At 42.4% G+C, this 25897-nt stretch overlaps 1 protein-coding gene and 1 long non-coding RNA gene across 9 annotated transcripts in view; one reads left to right on the top strand and one right to left on the bottom strand.

The window, feature by feature from the left end:
- The window catches only part of KIAA1217, a 240377-nt gene that overhangs the window by 175826 nt on the left and 38654 nt on the right, over positions 1-25897 (bottom strand). For 3 of the 8 annotated variants that reach the window (XM_083823616.1, XM_083823623.1, XM_083823625.1), the window contains exon 2: positions 28-311. In XM_083823616.1, coding sequence (XP_083679742.1) covers positions 28-311 — 284 coding nt within the window. Of the gene's footprint in view, positions 1-27; positions 312-5320; positions 10393-17345; positions 19435-20379; positions 20558-25897 lie in introns of those variants that run through there. The other 5 variants (XM_083823622.1, XM_083823621.1, XM_083823620.1 and 2 more) reach the window with 5 other exon arrangements.
- LOC310893997 lies at positions 23156-24887 on the top strand. The gene is made up of 2 exons (XR_014579469.1): positions 23156-23798; positions 24828-24887. It is a non-coding gene; the product is annotated as an uncharacterized lncRNA (long non-coding RNA).

The following is a 25897-nucleotide window of genomic DNA, read 5'->3' as shown; positions in this document are numbered from 1 at the left end:
AGCAAGACATGAATTTGACTCTCATACCTGATCTCTCAGTCTCTCCTGGTGTCCCATTATTGCTGTAGCATGATGGGGATATTTCTGTTTCAGATGCTCAAGAAAAGCCTCTCTCTTTCTGTCCATTTCCGAGGTTTGCATTCCCAGTATTTCTTTGGAACTGCGAGGGCCACCTACTGTATGTCTTCGAGGGATGTTGCGGGTGGACTTGGAGTTAGGAGTGTGACTGTTCGGAGTCGAAAGCAGCTCCTTAGATCGGAGACATTCTGCATCGTCTAGTGATGTTACATGCAAACTGTGTTTTCCCTGGTCTGAAAAGAAAAAAAAAAACACACAAAAAACACAGAATATTTTAATAACTTAATCCCGACATTCACATTAATATGAAAGAGAAAATAATCAGATTGGTAAAAAAGCTAGGTTATTTTACAAGTCTGGTAGCATTCAATGGCATGTTCTGCATCATTAGGCATATATATGTTCTAATAAGCAGCCTGGAAATAATCGTTTATATAAGCTATGCACAGTACTTACTTCTAACACGGAACCATGGTATTGCCTCACAGAAAAGTGAACATGATTAAAGTAGATGTTCCTTTTATATCATCTTTACCATTATGTGACTTGAAAAGAAGATCTGACAGGGCCCTTATTCCCTGACCTTTAAAACCTACAGGATGCTTTTCAGGAGAAGGAACAGTTTTCTTCAGTAGCCTCCAGTACACTTAATGGCCCTGTAACTAGTATCTTGAAGGACACCAACCAAGAAAATACGTTTGACAAAGCAGATTTGAAATCCTTAATCTTTTTTCAGTGCGTTTTCCAGCATGCTCAGAAACACCTATGAAATAATAATAAGGTTTTGGAGTGGTTTTTTTTCCCTCTCAATTTCTGACTGCGGTACGGTTTTAAATTTCACAGATCTCCCTTGGATTTTATACGTCTCAGGACAGCAGGCTGGAAAATACAACATCACTCTTTCAATAAACCATTTCTCAAGAAACAGAAAAAGAAGCAAGCTTTGAGTGATATAAAAGGAAAAAAAAAAAAACTCAGATAAATTTTACAACTTTAAAATCTACTTTAAGACCAAAGACCATGACTATTTTTGCAAGGAGATAGGCAGACACAGAGGGTATGTATGTAAGTGCTGGCTTATCTTCAGGTAACTGTGTAACATGAACCCTCTGGTGCATGAAGAAGTGTAGTCTGGAGCCTTGTTACCTAATACCTTTGAAAAATCCCTCATTCTTTTGTCAGCAAAGAGAAAAAAAAAAGAAAACAGCAGCACTGAAAAGGCCTCTCCAAGCCCCTGTGGCCTTCCTCCTCTGTGCTGGGCAGGCCCAGGCGTCCCTGTTAGGGTTAACCCTTTACAGCACGACCCCAGGAGCAGCAAGGCCCTTCCTCTATGCATTTTTAATACATCTCCATTTTTCTCCATCTGACACTTTTCCACTCGCAGCCCTTTCTACTCCCAGTGACAGGCTCCCCCGAGTGCTGCCATTCATACGGCACTGCTGTTTGGAAACAGGCACCTACTCACTTCTTTTTATGGTTCACTCAGTCAGCTTGACAGCCTGCCTACCACTTGCCTGAGGATTTTATTCTGAGTATTTTTCTGCCTCCCAGCGCACATTGTCACTTGTCTGCCAAGTCCCACGTAATATCAAGCCCTGGTAGTAAAGTAAATCCTCCACTGGTGGAGCTGCTGTCTCCGTGCAGTCCCAACACTTTAAATGGGGAAGCCATTCCCTTGGTCCAAAAGGACCAGGCCATGAAAGGCTGTCCCTCAAAGACTCTGCATGTTTCTGTAAGCTCCCTGTACTGCTCATGGACTCCAAAATATCAGCAGATCCTCTTGTTTGCATTCATGGAAACCTATCCTGAAACCAGAACAGGAAACAGAAGCCCAGAGGTTGGAAGTGGCACCACGCCTTGAGCAGCACAGATCCAGACATTACTTTGGAAGCAGCCTTGGTTCCTGGGGAAGTTTTGCTCTCAGGTGGGCTCAAAACATCATCTCTGAGCTCTGCAGCACTGGAGACACAGCACATCACAGCTGTTGGATGACACCATGGATGCAGTCTGCTATGCAGCCCCATACATTTTTTCACCTGCTTTCACATCCCTGGGAACTGGTGGAACAAACCTGTACAATGCTTCAGACTGCAAAGTTAGGTTTCTTTCCTCAATCTGCCCTTTTTCTGTGGTCCTTTAAAAAGATGGGCAAGGTCAAAAATCACACACAGCACAGGGCAACTCTAGCTCATATCATGCAAGACTTTCTTAGAAGAACAACCCTTGTAAAAACTTCAGAGCAGCAGTCTCACCTACATACATACGTACACATGCACATGTACTCTCCAGGCTACAGAACACTTCATCTTTTCCAAGCACAACTGAATAACAAAAAATATCCATCCTATTTACTAAACATTCAGAGCACCTACTGCCAGGTACACTTGGCTGGTTTGAGAAAAGTGGCAAAAAAGAGTTTTACTTGCAAGAAGCAAGCACGGTTATTCCAGATGTACTCGGTCAAAATGGTTTCTGAAAGCTGCATGGTCATTTCAATGGATTTTAGATGGGAGTAAAGAGGTGGGATGGGGCTTGCTGGAATTTACCGTCTTAATTTGCTGCACCAAGAGCACAGAGGTTATATCCCTGAGGCTGCTGGAACAAAGGTGTTGGACATAAATAAGGGATTTCCTTAGAGCTCTAGGGAGTGAGCGTGAGTGTGGGTGACTGAATGCAGCTATTCTGTACAGACCTTTAAAGTATTGTCACAGCAGCAGTTTCAGTCATTGGATTGGTGGCAGGCACTTCCTCAAGAAGGCAGGTAAAGCTATACTGAGAAACACAACCGAGAGCTCATGAATGGGGATTTCAGCTCCTTTATCTCATGCAAAGTCCCTCTATACTCTGCACTTCAGTCATCTCAGTAATTTAAGGAAAAGCTAATTATCTGAAACATACTGAGACATATCAAGCAAAGCTTTTTAGAATTATCTGTTACTGGGTGAAACCCTGAGAAAGAATCATACATCACATAGTTTTTGTATACTATATTAGAAAGATCAACAAATTCTATTATTTTTCTTTCATATATTTGGAAAATACTGTATAAATAGCAGTGAAAAGAAAGGAATGCAAACTATGCAAACTAATTGCTAGTCTTGCCAGCAAGCTGACCTGGGCAAGGTCCTGTCATATTGCAGCACACATCAGCACGTATCTTTCTTGCTGCTCTGCTGTGGTAGCTACCATACCTTTTTGGTGCCCAAATTTATGCAGATCAGGAACAAACAAACTAGCCTGGGTAATATTATCCATCTTTGCTGAAATGGAAATCAAACTCTCTGTAATGTTTGAATATTGGTCTTTTGCCTAGCAGTTGCGTAACAGTTCTTCCCTGGGCACTTCCTAGATAGCGATGGATAATTTTGATGGCAAGGATGACGTGGAATGGCAAAATACCCCCAGTGTACCTAGGGCACATGAGCTCTACACCACAGCACTCCAAGGAGGAGAAACTAAGAGACATATTCTGGATCCTGGAGTTGCTCAACAACAGTGTGGGCAAACGGGCCGTATCTTCCAAGGGAAGATAATAGGCCTAGAAAATCAATCCCCGCAGATAACTGTGAAATGCGTGAAGGATCATGTGATGGTTCCCAGAAGACAGCTAAGAGTAGCAAAAGGATAAATTATGCAAGTACCCTCCTTAGAAAAGGAGTAAATAGAGTCAATGGAAAACACAGAAAGAGAAGTGCTAGATAAGCTTGTCTCCCTGTCTCCCTCCCTCATGTTCAGAAGCTAAGAGCTGAAGATCTTTCTGTTGAGTAGAGTAGCAAGGCTAGAAGGCAACAAAAGGAGGATTTGCTGATTGGCAGAGTAGAGCTTTGGTTATCCAAAGCCTTGGGTAACCCTTACAGTTGGGAGTTTCCTCTGATCTGAAAACTAATTTCAAGATTTCTTAACTTCACCCATTACTACAGTGGGTAAAACAACAGGGAAGGTCCAAGTCTGCAGCACAGAAGCAATATGTCTGGGTTTATCAGAAAGAGTACCATGAGTGCCGTAAACTGGAAATCAAAAGGGAAAAAAAAAGTCCTTCAATGCATCCTGGTATGCAGTTCTTCCCAGTTACACCCTCCATGAAGTCTACAAAGATCAGGAAAGTCACTTTACTCCATTACTCACCATTTTGTGAAACTTTTAATACCGTGTTTTTCAATCCGGGTGATATGAGAGAAGAACATTTTCAGAATAATTTCAGAAAGCAGCAAGTATGGATCTGACCCATACTGATTCCATAAAGCTGAGCCTTGGCGCATACCGTAAGTATTAAAAAAATAAATTAAAAAAAAATTTAACAGTATGAATCAAACCCATCTCCATTATACTTATGCTGGCAGCACATCTGAGATTATTGGGAATCATTCTTAGCTACTCCATCGTCTTTGCAATTAAGTCTGTTTCCAAATAGATTTTCAAATGTAGCTACTGGATATGGGCTAAAACTACTCAACTTAGTTATGAGTTTTCAGGATCAAAACTTTTAGAGAATCGGAGGATGGGTCTGGTCAGACCTCTGTTTTCCAGACCACATGTATCTCAGTCAGCTTCATATGACCCACACAGAAGAACTATGTTACTGATGGCTTTTTTTTTTTTGCCTATTCAGATACATTCTTTAAGTGAAGATTTCCTTCCCACTAAACATAAGCATACAGATATGACGCACGTGACTTGCACTGCCCAGGATTTTAACCTCAAAAATGGCCAAAAGAGAGTCAGACAATGCACCCCCAAGAAAAAAAAAAAATCAATAAACTAAGTTCTGTACGCAACACTTTCCAGTCTAACACGCTCATGAGGCTGTGTGCTTTTCCCAAACCACATGCACTCGACCGCGGGCTGCTGATGTTGCGGGCAGCAGGACTTCTCCTCAGGTGCCTGCGGGGAGCACATGCAGGTGCTCCACAAATCCTGGACGCGGTGCAGATCAGATCAGGTACTCGCCAGGCCACCTGAGCGGTGTGCTCCACCTGGGCTACCCCACGCAGGATCCAGCGGCACAACAGCGGCTGTGCAAGCGCACGGCGGCTTTGACCGCGCGTGTAAACCACGCCGGCCGCGCTCCGGATTCGCTCCGGTGCAAACCCCGGGGGATTTACACCGCGATCCGCCGCGAAGCCCGGCTCCCCCCCGTGACAGCGAGCTCGCAAACCGGCAGAAAGCCACGCTTCAACACCACGAGCGGCCCCGAGGGGCACGGGTACCCCTAACTCCATCTCTGCCCGCTGCTCGTACTCACCCTTCATCTGCCTGCCGTCTGCGGAGCAAGCCCGGCACGGCTCGAGTTTCTGGCTTTCCTTCTCCTCCATTGTCCCTGCCTACCGCACACGCTCCCCTCGCTCCCAGCCGGGAAGTGCAGCGCCGGGGCGAGCGGCGCCAGGCTGGGCCGGCAACGCGGCTCGGCTCGGCCCGGCCCGGCCCGGCCCGGCTCGGCCCGGCCCTCCCGCCCCGCCGCGGAGCCCCCTCACGGCCGGTGGGCGGTGGGCGGCGGGGCCGGGCGGCTTCCCCGAGCCCTCCTCCGGCCGGGCCCCAACAGGTGACGGGGCTGGGCTGCAGGCGAGCCCCGCGCCGGCTGGCTGCCCGGGAAGCCTTCTGAGGGGGGAACATTGCAGGCGTGATTACAGGCCCGAGCCTCCGCTGGAATCCGAAGCCGAAGCCTTTCAAATCTCCGTCATGGGACAAAAGGCTTTCCACCGAGTATTTTTTTTTTTTTTTTTAAAGCTCGTAACCACCGAGCCCACAAGCATTCCTGATAAATGCTCCTCTGTCTTTTCTAGCGTCTAGTTTGAAAGTAATTCATTATACGAGCGCTTTGAGGTTTTGTTTTCGGCGGAATTCTTTCAAGCTGCTCGGAGAATGAATTAGGGAAAATCAAGATAGAGGAATTCAACTTTAGTGAAGCCAATAAAAATGAATGGTAGCAATATGTAAGCAGGGGCTTGGGTTAAGAGGGATTCTGAAGCCTCAGTAGCAAAGCATAGAGAAACACGTAGCTAATTCTTTTTTGGCAGACCAGAAGCAGGAAGTCCGCCTGCGAATCGATAGATCCACCGGGCTGCAAGGCAAAAAATAACGTGCCTGAGAAGAGTGAGATCAAATCCCACAGATTCCATCAGATGCCACATGTGTTGATTTAGTGGAGAATATCAGGCCGAATTAGTCTATCGGGATCATAATACAGAGCTAGAGATGGTGGAACAAACCGGGTGTTGAGTTACAGCATCAAGACCGGAAAGTTTATCCACGGACAACTTCTGAAGTAGGTTAAGAACAAAGCATTACTGAGGTATTACTAAAAATAAGCAATTTCTCATTTAAACCAACCTCATACTGCAACACCAAGTAACAGTTAATATCTCGGATGTCTTTTTAAACATAGCTAGCATAATCTGGTCTTCCAAGCTTTCTTCAACACTCACTGCAGTATAACATCAGCTAAATTGCTTGAAATGACCTCTCAACCACACAGTCCAGGCAGGCTAGGAAAATTCTCCTACATTTCCTACATCTCTATCTGGCAGAAATGTCACCCTGTCTACTTGGATTATTAAATGCAGAAATGTTGTGTATATATATAAATTCAATACAGAAGCTCAAGGAAAATCACTCTCCTTGTGCCCCAATCCTCCCCATTCAGACAGAAAAATTATGTGTGTGAATTACTATTAACAATTAATAAATGCAGAGAACTATTGTTCATGAGATCAGGCATGCATATTCTTTACCACTTAACAAATATTTATTTTGTTTCTTAACAATTAATTTTATATTGTCTTGGAACCTGGCAAAGGTCCCAGAAATCTGGCAGGGAAAACACAGAAAAGATGAAAATACAATCTAAACATTAGCACTGCTATTTAAGGCCTGCAGTACAGTGTTCCCAACAGAATACTCCTTAAGTTGCTTTGCAGTATTAAGAAAACAGTGCAATACACATTGTGTTTAGATACTGTTTTTACTGGCCTTGGGTTAATCTCTGCTGATTCTGATTGGGAACTATTTTAGGATGAGAAGTGATGTCCAGCCAGCCTAGTTATCTGATGTTGTCTTTTGTGATGCTGAGGAATGTGCCTTTAACACCAAGGTTTTTTAGAGTCTGGACAAGTGTTACAAGCCTCTTGCAAGTTATACTCAGCCAGCTGGAAGGAGAAGAGGACTCATAAAGGAATATCATGCATTGAGGGATCACTGACCACCACCTCCTTCGACAAATAAAAAATAACTCCGAAATCTCCGATGGGAAAAGAAATATAGTGCAGTTGCAATGTGGAAGCTATACCAAGACATTACCTGTACACAGGGCTCAGAAACCAACAGTGAAGAAAGTAAGGTCATTTAAAAAGGCCTACTCCTGAAATAATGCAAGTGAAAGCACAGAACATACTTGCCTACGAATGCCTATAAGGAAGGCACTTCTGTAGCCTTGAGTGAAAATGCTGTTAACTCTGGAGATCAGTATGGCTTGTACCAAGTGTCTTAATAAGTCCAAAACATCAGTGCACGGTAGCACTTTAAGGACAGTTTGCCTTCATCCAAGGTAGGGAAAAAAAAAGGAAAAAAAAAAGCACTCTAGAAAATGACTATAGGATTATTAAATAAATAAACATACGTTGTCAAAATTAAAATACCTGCTTTATGCTAGCACTGTTAAGTTATCATAGCCAAGAGCACATGAGGCCACCTCTCTGTCTGTCATGACCCGTGATAGTGCATCCATTTACATGTCCTACCAAGCAGCCAGGTGCCCCTTGGGACGGTGGCAGCAGGTGGGGACAGCTGGTACAAACCTGTGGCCTGAAACTGTTGCTGCCCAGGCAGCAGCAAGGTACTGCCACTGCTGGGAGTGACAGTAGATGGTACTGCTGATGCTGTTAAGGGGCCTAAGCCTGAGCCTCTGAAATACAGAGGTGATATAGGAGAGATTGCTTATTTGGTTGTGGATGTGAGATTTGAAAAGTGGGTGCCACTGTGGGAGAACTCCCACGGCTGCAGAAGTAGCCTCTCAAACAGAATTAAAGAACATTGGCAAAAAGTGAGACTAAACATGGCACGCTTCAGTATCATCAAAGTCAAACAAAGGAGCCCACCCAGCCTCACATAATCACCTCTGCTGCTGCTCAGGACAGCACCATTCATGAAAAGAACAGTCAGGATGGCACAACCTCAAACCATATTCTCTCTTTAAGGAAGAAGTTCTTGGTCCCAAAGTGGATGTAACTACCGTATGTCAAGGCCATTCTTTAAGGTGTTACCTAAGTTTACTTAAAAGAATTAATGAAATTCCTTTAGCAGCTGAGAAACTGGAGACAGCCAGAACCATTATACTGTTAGGCTCAAATAGAGAGCTACATAGCACAACTGCTGGGATGAATCACCAACAACAAGTTAAATAAACTTGATTAACCAGTTCACAGCACGCAATCGGGATTTGTTTATCTGTGGGATCAACAATAACAGTAGTTCCTTTTAATTACTGTGCTCAGATCTGGACCCATCAATATCAAAACAATGCATGGAGAACAATTGCTAACAGGATATGCTGTTTTAATTGTGCTCAAAATTAATGTCCCAGAGCGACTTAAACACTTCTGGTTTTAGCATGTGCATAAAAGGAACAATTAACAAATACTGGCTTCGCTCAATTTGTAAAACTCATAATATACAACAGTGCCTCTATGGCTCTAGCGATTATTCATAGCTAAAAAACTGGGAAGTTAATTATTAATAGTTAAATCAGAAGAAGCATCCCATAATTGAAAATCTATCTCAGTGTTCATGTGAAGTCACGTAGCCACTGAGAAATACGTCATGAATGCTCCCAGTACGAAGCGGCCTGGCACTGTCTAGCCTACTATATTCCAGAAACAAAATAAATATTAGACCTGAAGTGGGGAGGCTTAAGAAACTGAGCGCATCTCTATTCTCCTTTGTGTTCAGGGAGTTCACTTCAGTCGCTGGTGTGGCCTTTCCATCCTTAACAACTAAAATAGACTCCTAAAACAAAGGGACTATGTTCAGATATGTATATTATCAAGTATGATATATTAGTAACCACTAGCTCATATAAGCAAGATGAAAATAACCACAGGTCTATCCATATGAATCCATGCAAGTAGAATCTAGAGGTAAAGAGTTTTATATTACCTTAAGAGAAATTGCACACTAATTTGGTATTGTATATCAGGGAAATTAAATAGCCGGGGGTAGGAGGGGCTTTGTGATCATTTAGTCTCATCTGCTTTGCAAGGGATTTCAGTGAATTTGTTCCTATTTCAAGTCCAAGGATAATGGTTAATCTGTTAAGTGGTTAAATTAAAGTTAAACAATTGAATTTGATTTAAAAATTTACAATGACAAACTATCTCATACAACCTCTAGGATTACTTGTAATGGAATTACTGTCACTGTTAAAAAAATTGTGGAGTTTCAGTATTCATACTTCATACCTCCAAGTTCAGTTATGATTTGTCATACGTATGAGGGGAAAAAATTAGCTGGAGGAGTGAAATTGAACTATTCCAACTGAAGCAAACAAGAAAACGAGCACAAACTTCTCTACACATCTCCACTGCAGACTTAAACCATGTCTTATCCAACCTACAGGTTTCAAATCCTTCAGAGAAGTTCAGAGGCTGACAGTGGTGCCAAATTATATGATCATTCATGAAAACCACAGGCGTCACCACCAGCCGTAATCACTAAAACAACTATTAAAAAGAGTCACTAAGAGGTTGAACATTTGATATTCAGGCAGAAGATGCAGTCATCTTTCCAATTCCATCTCTAATTGAGCTCTGGGGAGCAGCACTAATCACCTGTCACTTGACAGCAATGAGCTCACAGTTATGAAGAAGGATGCAGTGTCCTAGCCCACCTCCAGCCGAAAAGGCTATTAAGTGCCTTATACGTCGTCGAGTACCAGAGCATCCTTCATTCACTTGGAAAGACAGTCAGCTCAAGCTAACAACTGTCACAACTAGGCTGCTACATCATGTGAAATAGGTTAGGTTTTCTGCTTTCCATGTTTTATTATTGTTTTCTTTGTCCTCCTCCAATTTTTTAAATAAAAGGTCTGGAAGCAATAAACACTTGTGCATGCCCTAAATCAACCTGAGGAAGAGGACCGTGGTCATCAGGAAAAAAGCGTTGACATTCAAGTGGGGAAAAAATGATGGTTAGTCACCTTTACCCACAGCTTTATCTCCCTTTCTGATTTGGGACAAGAAGAAGCTAACTCTAGATACACTTTAACACCCAAGGTAAGAGAGCTAAATAGACATCATTACACATTCTGATTCATGTAATGCAACACCTTATCTCAGACTTTTTACCCCCTGTTACTGCCATCCCACCCCACCACACTAACACTGGTATTAGTGCCTTGCTGCAGAGCAGATGACTTCGAACTGAAGACCCTGGCACGCTGCAGCTTCACGCCTGCCACCCTGGCCAGCTCTTTGAACGTCACAATTTCCATACAGTATCACCTATGGTAAGGGATAAGAACAGCCTGCAAACACTGAAATAGAAAATATGAACATCTGTTTTTGTAAGGTACCAAACAAATAACTCCATGAGAGGAAAATGTGCCTTACATCTTGGAAATTTCAATAACAAGAGTTTAATCAAATAAAAAGCAGTATGTGGGTGGGAAGGAACAGTGTGGGGAATTGTTTCTGAGGGAGGTGGAGGAAAGGAGGGGAGAAGGTCACTTTTAAGTCCATCTGCTTTATATTCAAATTCAATTTTTCCCCAGTGTAAAACACTTTGGTTTTGATAAGTTCCTTTTTGGATGAATTCACTCAAACAGCTCTGGTGAGAGTTTGGATTCAAACTGGTCCAACTTTTCAGCAGTGCCAGAACAACAGACAACGCCTGAAACACTGACTGTTGCTGGTTTCGTGGGTGTCTGCAAGATCTGCTCATGAATGTACAAGGTGGCAGGCTTTAGTGATCAAAGGTATGGAGAGCTGCTCTCTGTAGAGTACAATTATACTCAAAAAGAATCATCAGAGATCCTTTATTTCAGATCTTACCAAACGTATAAGGAGTTTACAAGATTGTCAGGAGACTGCTTGAATTAGTAAGAAATACAAAGTTTACTCTGATGGAGTCTGGGTCTAAAAATAAGGTAATTGGTGAAATTATGTTGTGATTATCATTCTGACTTACCTATCAGCAGGCAGTTCTGATAAATATTATACCAAAAAGCATGGTTTAACTTAATTAGTAAGTAATGATTAGGAATTAACATAATGGTAGCAGTATTGCCAACCTGCAGCATTCACACAATTCACAGCAGTGAATTTTTCTTTAAAATTATGTGTTGTTTTTTTTTTAAAAATATTATTTTTATTGGTCTTTGAGCTGTACCCAATCACATATTCTTTTTTCTTCCCACAATGTCAAAGGCAAGTGAGATTTTTTTCTATGAAACTCATACTAAAATCACAGGACAGAGCAACATGATTGCCATGTCATAAGTTGGACATTTTTAATTGTTCTTGTTTCTCCCTGAACCCTGCCACAAGCGCAGTACTACACAGCAAAAAGGAAAAAAAAAATAAAAGAGATAAGAGAAACAGGATAAATTTTATAGCTTTGTTTCTACACAGATCCAATTTCCAACCCAGTGTGGATGGTTACAGGTTGTGGATTGTGTCTTAAGCCATGCAGCCCCAGTGGCTGCTGTTTGCAGGGCTCTCGTTTGCATTCTTTGGAGAGCACCACTGCTGAGCGCAGATGTGAAAGCAGAATGCCAGTGGGAAACTTCCTCCTACTTGTAAATATATTAATGACCTCTCGACACTGCATACATCCCCTTCCCTGAAAAGTGCCTCCCCGACCTTCCCAGACCATGCTGATGCTACCAGTAAAACAGCTGATTAGTAAGAAAGCAATGGCAGCTGACAGCAGTGGTACTCCTGCTCCTTCTCAGTCCAACCTGTTCTGCTGGGATGCACACATCTTAATTCAGGTACATGAAACCTCTTTGGTATTTAGGATTTCACAGCTTTGGGGCAACAGGGACCATCTCACTACCTTGTCTGACTTCCCATCTGTCACAAGCCATTACATTTGATGTGGAATCCTCACACAAAGGCCAAGAGAAGAACAAGACGTGAGATGAACATAATATTGCTGATCTCAGGAGCTGCATCTGCACCAGTGTTTGTTTCAAACAGGAGTGTGCTTTTGAAGCAAAACCCCACCACACCATGTGATGAGGTCTACCCAGATGATCAACGTAAGACAGTAAAGAGCATCAAGCTCCACAATGACTTAAACCTGAAAAAAACCCTTTCTTCTGCCTTAAATTTCATGAGCCAGTCACCCACCTTAAAGCAAAATAAAACTATCCTAATCTCAAAGCTGCGGCACACACATCTAGCCACTGTTTCCAGCACAGCCAGAATGCTTTAGGCATGAAAGAAACCTGAAGGGAAAAAGAAAAGCATCTCAAAACATACCTAGCCAATTGTACATGGAGAGGATGGAAATCCTCCACGCCTAACATTACCAGCTGAAAGGCTGAAATCCAACAGTTGATTAAAATCACTGTCTATAATACAGAGCTACGAGTGTTAAAAGCGTGTTTTCTGGGGGCGTTTCAGTGCTTGGCCCATGAAGGCAGCTGATGGAGCTGATGGCTCAGACACCACACCCAGCAGCAGCAGCACTGCTGTGACCTTCCACCCTGCACCAGCCACCACAGTAAATGCAAACCTTCTCGTAGCACCAGGCTATGTGGCTTCTCAATATACCCATTTCCATTTTACAGACTACTTTGTAGTTAATTGACTGACGTTTAATTACCCTCGCTACTAAGAAATTGCTTCTTATTTCTTCAGGGTAAACTTGACTTAATTCAAGTTTCCATTGATGGGACCTACTCTTCTCCCATCGTCAGCCAGACCAACTAGTTCTGTAGGGCTGGTGCTCTGTGACAAAGCCACCTCACAGCCTCCTCTCCATCAACTGCATCAGCTGAGCTCCTGAAAACATGCATTAGTCTCACTTTTAGTCTTGGAAAACAATTTTTCCTCTCTTCTTTTCACTTATTTCTAGCATTCCCATCCCCTAATAGAGCTGGCAGGATTATCAGAGCCTTTTGATTTATTTATTTTTGAATTTAACGTAGTAGCAGTAATAAGTAAGTACATAACCCAAATTTGCTTCTGAAAACACCAGTGCTGCTGAATGTTTGGGAGACAGTGCAGGGTGCCCCTGGCTATGTGCACGGCCACAGTTACCTCCTCCCAGAAAGGGAGAGCATGCTCCAGGGCTGGCAAGGGCAAACCGTCCGAACACCAAGCGAGCTGTAGTGACACAACTCCTGTGTCATATCCTATTTCTCCTACAAGGGGAATTCTGCTCCTTTTGTGCAGCACTCGCAGAAGATAAAAAGGGAGAAGAAGTAACAATGATCCGTCTCATCAGGCTGCAAAGAGGCGCGCAGAATTGCCTGAGGTGAAGTGAAGAATAAGCAACGTCAGCACAGAAAGGTGTCATACAAGGTTTAAGCTTATTCAGAGGCAGAGCCTCCATCTCTCTCATGAATAAATACATAACCCAAGACAATTTAATTCCAACTGTTTTGTAGCACTTCTTATGAAAACTTTTCAAACAATGTAATGACTCACAGGTGAGCTCTCCACTGACAACATAAAATGACACTGTATTAGTTATCTGCCTCTACAAATGTGCAAGTCTGCACTAAGATATACAAATATCTCTCATAATATAGCACATGCCTTTACATGCAGCATAGCTGAAGATAGGGAACAGGCAGTAAGTAGTGACAGGTTTTCTTCACTCCAAAGGAAAAGGTTATTAAACATTAATTGGTAACAGACAGGTTTTACTGCATATGCATATGCTCCAATACTCTGTATTTCTAATACCCATCTTATCTACAAAGCATAACTTTGTGAATTACTTAACTTTATTTGTGACTCTCATACTATGGCCTTAATCTTTCATAATTAACATAACAAGGTCAAGTGATAAATTCACATCTTTTTTTCCCTCTTTTGCAGCTTTGCTCTCGAACTGCCATTAAGAGATAGTACTTCAAGATTGCAGCTGGAATGGCATCTAAGCCCTTCTATCAGTTGGAAGAAATTCCGGGCAAAGTGCTGGAAGGAAAGAAGTATCAAAATCTCTTTGACACAAGATGGCAATATTACTTACATGCCCCAGTTTCAGTTTTATAAGCTCCTATAAATCCTCTCTCACAGCAGAGAATAGCACAAGAATGTCCTTGGAAGAGGGCATTAGGGGAGCAAAGGATGAGTTTGCAACCCATGAGTAGTATCTATTCAATGCTTTTTTTTTTTCCTTAAAAAAAAAAAAAGCCTTGGTGTAAGAGCTCAAATCAAGAACAGCTGGATTCCAGCAAAGAATCTCCATATGGAACTGAGAGGGAAAAATAGGTACTGAGTGGCTGTCCAGAGAAGCAAAGGTCTTTCCTAGACCCTTGAGGTCACCTGCCTCTTTAGTAGCATTGAACAACTCTTAGTTTCAGGACTCTAGGAGTAAATAAATGTAAGTGCAGAAGATGGTCTGCAGAACGAAAATTAAGACAGATGGGGTTACAGGTCTGACATCGCTAGAAACACCTAAATCAAATCTGAGTAGTGTTCCAAAGAAGAGCCCAAGTGCAGCCAGAATATGCAGACTGGAAACCAGAATTATAGGGTAAAATGCTACAGGCAACAATTACCAATCGCTTTCCTTTCCCAGCCATAAAACAAGGTAATTTGTTTTCCCCACTGTGCGTGGAAAAAACTGGGTGGTCTTTTGACTTCAGGAATCTGAGAAACATCCCTCTGGAGGACAAGGCCACAGCAGGCCTCATGGCCAGCGTGAGGCCCTTTTTCAACACCGCCTTACACTATACTTGATTTTAGTCACGGGCATTAAGACTGTGGTAGTGCTTTGCAAGTCATCACTAAATACCTTTTCTAAATAACTCCACACAATTCTCAGGAGTGTCTTCAATACATGAATAAAGCCTTAGTTGTTGAAAGGTAGCATGTTTTCAGTTACTTGGCTGTCTTCATCAGCACAGGGCTGCCATGCTGCAGGGATTCTTCATTTGGTAAAAGGCTAATTCCCTTTCATCCTGCAAAAGTTGTCACCAGCTGTAAGAACATAGCAGCTTCATGTGATACATGATAACTAACAGTGAATTCTGAGGCTATTAGTTCATTGTAGGAATGACATCTCTATAAAAGATAAATATAAAAACTCAATCTCCTACAGACAGCTTAAGAGTCTTTCATTCACCATCTCTTTTCTAAAAACCTTGAACATGTTGTTACACATTGAGTTAAAAAATAATAAAAAAAATCTTTATATCTTCATCCCCTTCTTAAATAATGTACGTCTGATAACACCTATGCTCAAAGCCAGGCCATTTGAAGTGTGTTTGTGTACTAAAAATCTAACGGGGTGTTCAGTGTTGCAATTCAGCTTCTTCTTCCAGTAAAAGGAAGAAAAGTGGGGCAGGCACCAGGCTGAAAAGCTTTCTGAAAGCTGCAGCTGCAGCCAACAGCTGAAATTTAAAATCAGCCATTATTTTCTCTCCTCTTATTGTGGGCTCTGCCACAGTTTTCAATAAACCACAAATTCAGCCACAGAGGCACTATCACTCATTATTTTCTTTTGCTGATGGAGCTAAAATAAGAACCATAAACACTCTCCCTGACTTCAGGAAGCAGCGTATGTCACTCCCCAGCAGGACCCTCAACATGTTGCATGTGGACAACGCATTAGGCAAGTAGCAGAACCCCGGGTTCTGTGAAATTAGTGATTTAATGTTGCAGAGAGAACCTGAAACTGAAGATCATATGGGGCAAAGAAAGCAGAAGCAGAACTACATTTCCATTTCCCAAGCCAGTGAGAGAACAGACGTGATCTGCAGCAGATAGTTTGCTTGGATTTCTACAGGGCATGTATCAACATCTCTTAGTAAAGAAACAAAGACAAGAGATCCTCCCACGGATTAAATAAATAAACAAATAAATAATAAAGATAGGAAAGACCAAGGAGGAATAAAAAGACAAATTTCCTCAGGGAGGGAGATTACCAGTGGCATCACGCAGAGAAATCTGCGTTGGTCCAGGCAGCCACCAACATTAGTTAGCTGGAAAAGGCAAGGTGGGGTATGAACTGAGATGACAGAGCTTGGAAGAAACTTCACCATATTCACTGACTAGGCACTAAAATGATAGATGAAATCCCATGTAGCTAAATGTGAAGTGATGCACATTGACTCCGAACAGATTATTACCACTTGGAAAGAGAGCTTGAGGTTATAACCATTTTGTGAAATTTTCAGCTCAAAGCTCATTAGTGATTAAAAAAACAAATATATGTTGGAAAATGTTAGGAAAAGAATAGTGAACAAGACAGATAATGCCATTATGCTACTGTACAAATCCACAGCCTACCCACATTTTGAATATTGCATGCAGTTTTAATTCACTCCAGGTCAAAAAAAAGATATAGCAGATAGAGAAATGCCAAGAAAAAAGGCGGCCTGGATGATCAAAGTTATGGAACAGTTTCTGCACAAGGAACAACTAAATAATGTAGGACTCTCCTTTCTGAAAACAGATGAGTCAAACATATGGTTGAGGTCTATAAACATGAGTGACAAAGAGAAACTGAATAGGGAAAGACTGTTCATTGTCTCTTCCAATACCGATTCTAGAAGCATCAAATGAGACAAAGTAGGCTATTGACTCAGAAGCATGTAGATGTGAATATTAATTTCACAGAGCACTATGGTGGCACTAAGGGACATGGCTCAGTGATGGGACTTGATGATCTTGAAGGTCTTTCCCAATAAATAATTCTATGAAGTACTGGTAAGCTGGGGAACTTCTTGTTGTAGGACACTCAAGTTGCTGAGTTTTCAAGAGTTCAGAAAATTTTTTTTAAATTAACACATTAATGGAAAAAAATCCATGGAGCACTCTTAAAAACAAAAGTGACATCATCATTTGTTTTTTTCCAGTAATCTCTTAACTGTCTATTGGCGGGAGCAGGAAGATATTCCAGAAACATCACTATGTACTCTCCTTGGTCCTGTATTCTTCCTTAGGGAACCATCACCATTCAAGACAGATTTGGGGGCTGGATCTCCTGTCTAACCTTCTACAATTGCACTTACATTCAGTGAGGTACAAGAAGCACTATTGCTGACAATATCATTTTGTCATACTTAATAAACGTAAAGAAACAGAAGCACTTACATTACAACAGAAAAATAACAATCCCAGATCCAATCAAAACACTCTGCTGTGTAGTGAGAATTGTACGGAAATCTCCTCCTGGAGAGAGGATATGGGAGAGAATGAATGGCATATAATAAATTGTCATATCATCTCATCTGTTGTTAAAAAAAAAAAAGGTCCAAAATATTTGACTACACAGGAAGATTAGTGTAGTGGAAGCTAGAGAATGAATCTGCAGTGCTTCAGCTGTTCCACAGAGGTGGTGGACAATACAGTGCAAATCTTCCATGGCATCTGTAGCTCTGGATAGCACCAAGTGTCAGAAGGCTATTAAACCCTTTGAACAAGGGATCAGCACAGCTTTGGGGGGCTGAGATCATCTTTTCTCCCTCATTAACTCCCCACTACTGAGAGGCCGCTGCGGCAGACTTTAGGTGCCATGACTCTGACCGAAGCACAGCGTGGCACCAAGCCACCCTCACCCTTCCGCATCTTTTGGGATCCAGGACCCAGTGTAAGGGCAGTCAAAACTTACTTAAAGATCAGTGCACAGTACTGGAATCTGGCAGCAGTAGGTCATTGTAATTCGCTCATTTAGAAGAATTAAATCTGACTGTCTGCCCATGCTAACATGCACCACCTCTCCATGAAGATGCGTTGAGATGAGCAAGGCCCCCTGAGCTCCTTAAGCTCCCCACCACACGTGCAGGGACTCGGTGGCAGTAACTGCAGTCTGGTTCCTTTGTGCACTGCCTTCCCCCAAAGCAGACAGTGGGTTACTTGGTGTATGAATCTGCATCCACACAAAAGGGAGGGGGACAAGAGAATTACCTTATCCACTGACGAGTACCTATGTTGTTTTTTCAAAGCTGCTTAAACTGGTCTATCTGTTTCCTGCTGCAATATGAGACAGAAAGAAGGCATCAGATGTTTTGCCCCTGTAGTTCTTTGGAAATTTGCTTTTCATATTTCCTTAGGTTATCAGAGTGTCTAACCACCTCCCTGCTCTCGCTTTCCCAGAAAACAAGAGAGCTGAGAGCCTTTTTTTTTTTTTTTTTGTTAGTCAGGGGATTTTTCAAGGGCAAAGAATAATACACCTTTTATTAAGCAGCTATGCACAGTAAGAAACTTTTTACTAGCAATTTCTCAAGGAATGTTATGACTGGCTGATTTGAAAGTGGCCTATCCAGAATCTCATTAGATTTTCAAGTACTTTAGAAAGCAATTCTTACTGAATTATCAAACTTACGGGAAAGCAATGACAGTTTCATACCCACAATTATGTACTTCTGTGTTAACTGCAGAAGCATATCAGAGAAGTAAGGAGAGTCGTGTGCCTCAAGCTACAGCAGTAACAGGGAACTGCTGGGATATGTTAGAGAAGATTCTTTATAAACATTTAATTTGTATGATTAAATATTGTTTTCCAAAATGATGAACATATGACAGGATGCACAATTATACATCTCTGTGAGTCTTGACCCAGAAAATCTAAATGGTAAACAAACCACAAAAGCTTCATGGGTGTGGAGCACACACGGGTCATGACACTTTGCATAAGCAAGCTCTGCATTCTGCTGCTTGGCCAAAGCAGCCAAATCTGTCCTCCACTGGAGACTGCAAAGGCAGCTGCAGATGGGCAGAAGCACAGGTTGTTCTAGAGCTGTTTTACCCCACCTGCAATATTGACACTGAAAATAAGAGAAGATCAAGTGTGTGAGTTTCCAGCTGATGGGACTTGTTAGATACCACCTGAGAATCCCAGAGCTTCCATCTTCAAAGGGAAGGTAGCCTGCCTCACTCTCCTATCCTTAGTCATCAAAAATACAGGCAGCTGTGGTAATCCATTCGCGTAGTAAAGCACAGAGGTAAAACAGGCACCTGCTGCAGATTGCTCATCCTGCTCATTCTAGACACCTAGTTTAAGAGCAGCATTGGCCTCCTGAGGTGTTCCTCCATGGCTGTAAAGCAGCACACACGCTGGACTAAATGCATTAATAAGAGCAATGAATGTTCACTGGGCAGCTCTCCACAGGAAGTATAGGGGTCTCTTGAAAGCATCTCCACATATGGCTCTTTGGATGGTATCACACTTCCTTAAGTAGTTCTACAAATAAAATAATATTCAGTTTTTATTTGGAAAAAAGCATGCACTGCCTATACACAGAAATCTTCTAATACTCTTAATAACATTTCCACAACATTTTAGACAGGGGGTGATTCCCATGAAGACTGATTTCCTCAAGAGCCAAGCATATAGTTAATCTTAAATTTTAGGCTCACGTCCCTGATTCTCTGTATAAAGACTTTCCAATTTCTATTTTTGCCCAACGCTTTTTGTCATTGTGTTCCACTGCCAGCAGACTAGACAATCAGCTTCTTAAACACTTCTTTCTCAAAACAAAACAATCCAACACAGCCCATATTCTGAGGAGACTCTCACCATCGTAAATGCAGATTTATAAGGCTGAGGATGGTCTGTCTTTCCCCTACCCTACATTTCTGTTTGCAGTCCCATACCAGATGGAGCTGTTGCGTGACTCCTGGCCAGGCTTTGCAAAGCGAAGCATGAAGCCTGCTCCATAACACTTTATGAGCAGTTCCTGCGGCCGTGCCAAAAGAGTTGCAGACAGTGCTTCCTTCTCCGCTGTGACCCCAACCCAAACAGACACGCTGCAGCACCCACACTGGGCTCTGCTGCAAAGCATGGGGATGTCAGGTCTGTGCAGCGCATGGCACCAGGTAACAATTCCCCCTCTCACACAAACACACACGAGCATGCTTTGACAGCCTGCTTAGCTGCTTCTCCATTCTTCTCTTGGTTCATCATCATCAACATGTGCTGACAAAATATCTTTCATTGTCCTTTACAGCTCCCCCCAGGAAAACCAACGAAGAAAAGCTATGGCTCTATGTAGAGGTGAAGGCATGGTTAAATGGTCAAGATCTCACAGCTGATGGTAGCAGGGCAGTTGGGGTGGTGAGGGGCAGGGGGTTCACAGCTGATGGCTGCTCACCATCAGCCTGGCTACCTAGGGAAGCAAGCACCCACCTCCTGCAGGCACTGAAGCTGCCATCCCTTAATGCGCACAGCCCAGCAGAAGGAGAGAGAAGTCACTTCCCCTCTTGCTCCTTCTTTTTAAGGCTTGTCCCAGCTTTACACTTTGTGGTCATCAGATGACATGGATGGCTCAATGTCCTGCCAATGAAATACATGCAATTTTGGCAAAACTAAACAAACAGTTTCCTACCATGGAAAGTCCCAAAGCACTGAGCAAATAGGTTGATCTCCACCCACTGCCTGTTTCAAAACTTCCTTTGCAGCTTCAAATTACAGCCGTCTAATGAAAGCAGGGGGAAATAGATGAACAGAGAAATCAAGCTTTGCCAGTGGAGCTATTAACAACATGCAAAAGACGTTTGCTGTGGATTTTTTTTAAATTTTTTTTAAGTTTTTTTTTTTTTTTAAACTCTGCATTCCCCTCATCCTCGGTGTCTCAAAGGAGCCCCCGAAGAAGCCTCGCCACCACCACCACCACCCCAAAGCCAAGGGCCCTCCGAGGCTGCCGGACGGGGAGCGGTGCGCTGCTGCCCTCTCCCGGGCAGCCCCTGGCCAGAGGTTATGTCCCGGGGACAGCCGAGTTAGTGCTGTGGCTAACAGGGTCGTCGTGGTGCCAAAGGACGGCGGGAGAGAGGTGCTGAACGTGGACAGGCTGCTCCTAGAGGGGTCTGTCTGGTGGTGTGTAACACAGCTCTCCTGTGGTGGAGGATACGTAACCAGATTGGAAACAGACAGACAAACAGAACAGGAACGTTCCGGTTGGAGTCTGCGTCTGGATCCAAAACAAAGTCGTCCTGCATAAACCTGAGTGTCCCAGTGGAAATATGTTGGGAGAAGTGATTTCTTTGATGTGCTTACTCCTTGTACCAACGCCCTGCACCTGCTCTGAATGGTCAGCGTGCTCAGGTTCCCTTAGACCAGGACAGAAGTCTCTTGGGATTTAAAACTGGGGCTTGCGAAGCCTCATCTAACCTCAACTACTGCGTTAGTCCATGCAACAAAACCTATCACACAGGATTAAATGCATAAATCAAAGACACCATAGGGCTCAGCAGACAGGAAAGCTGCATGGCTCTAGAGAGTGTACATCTGTCCTTGCTGGGTACAGCACCTGCTGGCCAGCCAGCTCCTGCTTCAGCCTCCTCCTCCCTGAGAGGTCGCCCTGAGCAAAGTGCTTTGCAAAAACCCGAGCCTGAAGTCCCATCAAACCAGACTGGTACTAAGGCAAGATCCTCATCTGCAGGAAAAGTCCAAAAACTTTACCAGACCATGAGAAGTTCAATTAGTCTTAGATGCTGTCTTGGAGAAATCTCAAACTGTGATCTTAAACACAGAGGAGCAGACGTTCTCTATACAGCAGGCATGAAACAACTTAAAATTTCTGGTTTTTATCTAACATTTCATTTCTTTTCAGGGTTAAGCCTCAGACAGTTGACTCTCACCACAGCCCCAAAACTGGCTAGGCTACAAGAGAATCTGCAGCAAACCAATATAATAAGACTGAATAACCACTTAATCTCTACTTAAGGTCTCAAAATAGGTCTTAAGTGGAAAACGTTTTACTCTGTAAAAATGCATGATGCTTGTTTTTGTAGTTATGCTTATGGTGCATGCAGTCATGCACAGTTGTCATTTTTCACACTCACCACAATTCTGTCAACACGACCAGCTTACTTCTAAAGGAAAGTTCAAGTATTCGAACTGCTCTTTAGTTACTGGGGTTGATGGCTGACTGAAGGTAGAAACAAAACAAAACATGAAGTCTAATACCAAATACAAGCTGGAAAAAATTTGAGCTGCTCGTATAAAATACCTGCAGATGGGACATTCTGCATTACTTCTTAACATTACTGCATTTTCTTTACAGGGATGGGATTAGATGTAAACCTCAAGAATGTATTAGTATTGCCTAAGGAAAGAAAAATACCCATAGAATTTTTATAGCTGATATGAAAAAAAAAAGAAAGAAAAAAAGCTTCAACTTGGCAAAGTCTTTATATATATTAGATAAAAGGCTTATAAAACAGATGCTCCTTCTTACAAGCAGCCAAGATCTTCTAATATCCCTACAACTTGTTAATCAACTAACATATGGTACCACTTTAGCAAAACACACCATTCTGATTTTGCATTTACATGGTCTGTTTCCTACAAAACTATTGTCAAGATTTGGCCAGTGTTATGTAACCTAGTAATTTTTATTCCTACATTTTAAATTAATCAATAAGTGCAGAAATAAAAAGAGAAAAGGTTTCAATCCAAACAATAAGTAAAGCAGTCATTTTCACAGGGTGTCCAATGATGGATGGATTTCCCCTTACCATGCTGATACTCACCAGTCTCTGTAAAAATTACTATTTGCTGAAAAATTACTACCTACAAATTCTGTTGAATATGACTTCAAGGCCTTGAGGATCCAATACTTCCAGTTTTAGGGCAAAATTAAACCATCAGGGCAAAATTTGATGCAGCTTGGTAACATCTGCACAAGGTGGTTCCCAGATAAGCATACCAAACTTTACTAATGCATTTTTTTTTAAACTTCTGTTTTACACACATACAGGTGTTAGGGTTTCCTAAAAAGACACATTTATGCACAATATAATACTTCTAAATTTATACTAGGTAATAAATAAATAAATAAATCTGTCTTTTTTTTATGGATCTTATGCACTTATTTAAATATCAACCCCTTATAGGCCTGGCCTAGTCTCAGTTTTCTGCTGACTTAATTTAGAAAGAGCAGTCAGGCATTGGGACGGGTTGCCCAGGGAGGTGTGGAGTCACCGTCCGTGGGGGTATTCAAGGAAAGGCTGGACGTGGTGCTAAGGGACGTGGTTTAGTGGGTGACATTGGTGGCAGGGGGATGGTTAGAGCAGATGATCTTGGAGGGCTTTTCCAACCTTAATGATTCTATGATTCTGTTAAACACTCAGCTGCTGGCTCTGAATGGTCTGGTCTCTGCCACCCTCATGCCCGTGCAGTGCAAGTCCACTCGCAATACCTGCACACCCAGCCTGGGTGCCAGACAGGGATTTCTGCTGCTTTACCACCAAACATCAACAGGCCCAACCTACTCCAAAAGGCATTTTGCAGACCCTGCTTACGATTCCTATCCCCCCACCCACCCCCCCCACCCCCTTTGGTGTGCTCCTGCAACAGTAAAGTGAACCCGGTGTTTCTGAACTACCGACAGAGGGGGGTTGGTTGCCGTGGCTCTTTCCCAAGCACATTTGGGCTCTGCAATCAGGATTGAGGCAGGGCAAGTGCAAAGGCATGGGGTGCCAGGTGCCCAGGGCTCTGCAGCAAGCAGCAGGAGTGCTGTGCTGAGACACCCTGCAGACAAGGCACATCCAAAGAGCTCCAGACAGAGCGTGGGGGGAGCAAATCTCTTCCAGGATGTGGAAACTGTAAGCAAGAACAAAGAAGTTTGGCAGAGAAAGTCTATAAAGCGGTAACACTTGTGGAGAGAGCTTAGGGGGGTGTTTATGTTTTATGTTTGCTGTTTAAGTTAAAGAGAGGCAGTTTTGAATATATGTAGTATACACGTATTCTGCACCTTGAGATTGATAGGAGGGCTTGGGTTTTGGCCGTTTTTTAATGCTTTTAACATCGGACTCAGATGTAGCACAATTTAAAAAACGCTTTTAAAGCACTGTCAGGTGGAATCGTGTTGGTGAGCACAAAAAGATTGCCTTACAATTTCACTTTTCGGCACTTGGAACCACAACCATTGCAGTTCTATTTAAAAGAAGAGAGAATTGTAAGATTTCTGAATACCTGGAATATACTAAAAGCACCCAACATGTTTTATGGGCAAATTACCAATTTTCGTACAGGTTTTTCAAAGGCAGGATAATAATGAAAGCAGAGAATGTGAACTCCTAAAATTTGTCAAAGACATAGATTAAAAGCTGAAATCTGCACTTTCACTTGCAATGAACACAAAGACCTAAAGTTACAGCATAATAAAGTGATGTAAAGAAAAGTGAAATAGATAAGTGTTGCAAGATTTTGCCATCTTTCAAAAAATTCTAAAATTCATATAGATAGACTGGAAGGCAACCTAATATTCTCAATTTATTCTTGATTAAGCTTTGAAATATCACACCTGTATGCACAAACATATAAAGCTACACTTTTATGTTTGAGACCATGTCTTTCCCTCTCTATATTGCTGACCATAAATTAAATTATAAACTTTATCAAGAGGCAAAATAATTTTCTGCACAGTGTTTGGTATAATTGTCTGCTGAATTCTGGGATGGGTTTCAGAGTAGTACACGTAATATAATAAATGATAATTTAATATGGATTGCTAAAATCCTCTCTCAGTTAAATATATATTTTTCATTAAATTGGAGTAATAATCTTCTTAAAAGGATATATGAATGAAACTAACATTAACAGTTTCTCATTTTGGCATGCACATCTGACAGATACCTGTAAGAAATCCAAGGAAGGTGATAATGTCTATGGGAGATGAAGGTGAAAACAAGTCCCACCTGGCCAAGCCACAAAGAAGAACATGGGATGGGACGAGACATTCACCACAAGAACGTGTCTCTTCTTGAAGGGTAGCACGTACATGACAAGGATAGTGTGTGAAGGTGGCACACCTGGGTATACAAGCAGCTTCAGGAGCACACTAACTTCATACCTGCCGCAACATTTTTGGCTTGAAAAGGCTTGCAGCTAATCCTTTGATAAATTGTCTGGTGGAGAATGTTCTTCCATCTACTGTTTCTTCTTTCTTTTTGGGGGGGAAGTATTATTTTCTTTTGCGTTCTGCTGCACAAAACTTTAAGAATGTCCCACATTTGCTTACAAAACCTAAGTTCCTAGGGGCAGTAAAAAGAGAACAAATGTGAATATTCCACAGTTTAAGGCTTCTGGAGTGCAGAGCCTCTTTGGCATTTGTGTAACAGCTCCCACAGGGGGCCATAAGCACACAGGGGCTTTTGTCTTGCCTCTTTGCACAGCTGCTGCCCACAGCCTGCAGTGCCATCCACCTCCAGCATCATTTTGCTTCTGGATTAAGCAGAAAAATAGGTATTTCTCGAGCACCCCTCTACTTTCAATTAAAGTGAGAGAGAAGTGTGCCTAGACAAATTCTTCCATTTTAATATCCTCACCTAGTATATGTAGCTCTGCCTTGAGGGAGGTATAGAACGCCCTCCTATTGATACTTAAACATGGCTCTTGGTTCAAGTTGTTAAAGGAAGTACCCTAAAGCAGCCTAAAATGTCTGAAAAGATATGAACATTTCAGATGCATAGATGGGCAAAATTACCTGTCTCTCTTACTCCAAGTTCCTAGATCCTGGATAATGAAATGTGCTGCTAATATCAGACAGAGGTACCTTAGCAGCTTAGGCAGATGCTTTGTGATACAAACTGCAGCTCGTCTGCTAGAGTTTTATTTTCTAAAAGAACATTTCACCCTTCCTGTATCACCAAATTAGTATTTACTGAGCTCAAAGCTATACACAGTAGCCACAGTTCTCCCA

This window comes from Anser anser (genome assembly GCF_964211835.1).
Source record: "Anser anser genome assembly, chromosome: 2".
NCBI lineage: Eukaryota > Metazoa > Chordata > Aves > Anseriformes > Anatidae > Anser > Anser anser.
Note: the sequence above shows the minus strand (reverse complement) of the source record. Positions and strands in the feature narration are given on the sequence as shown.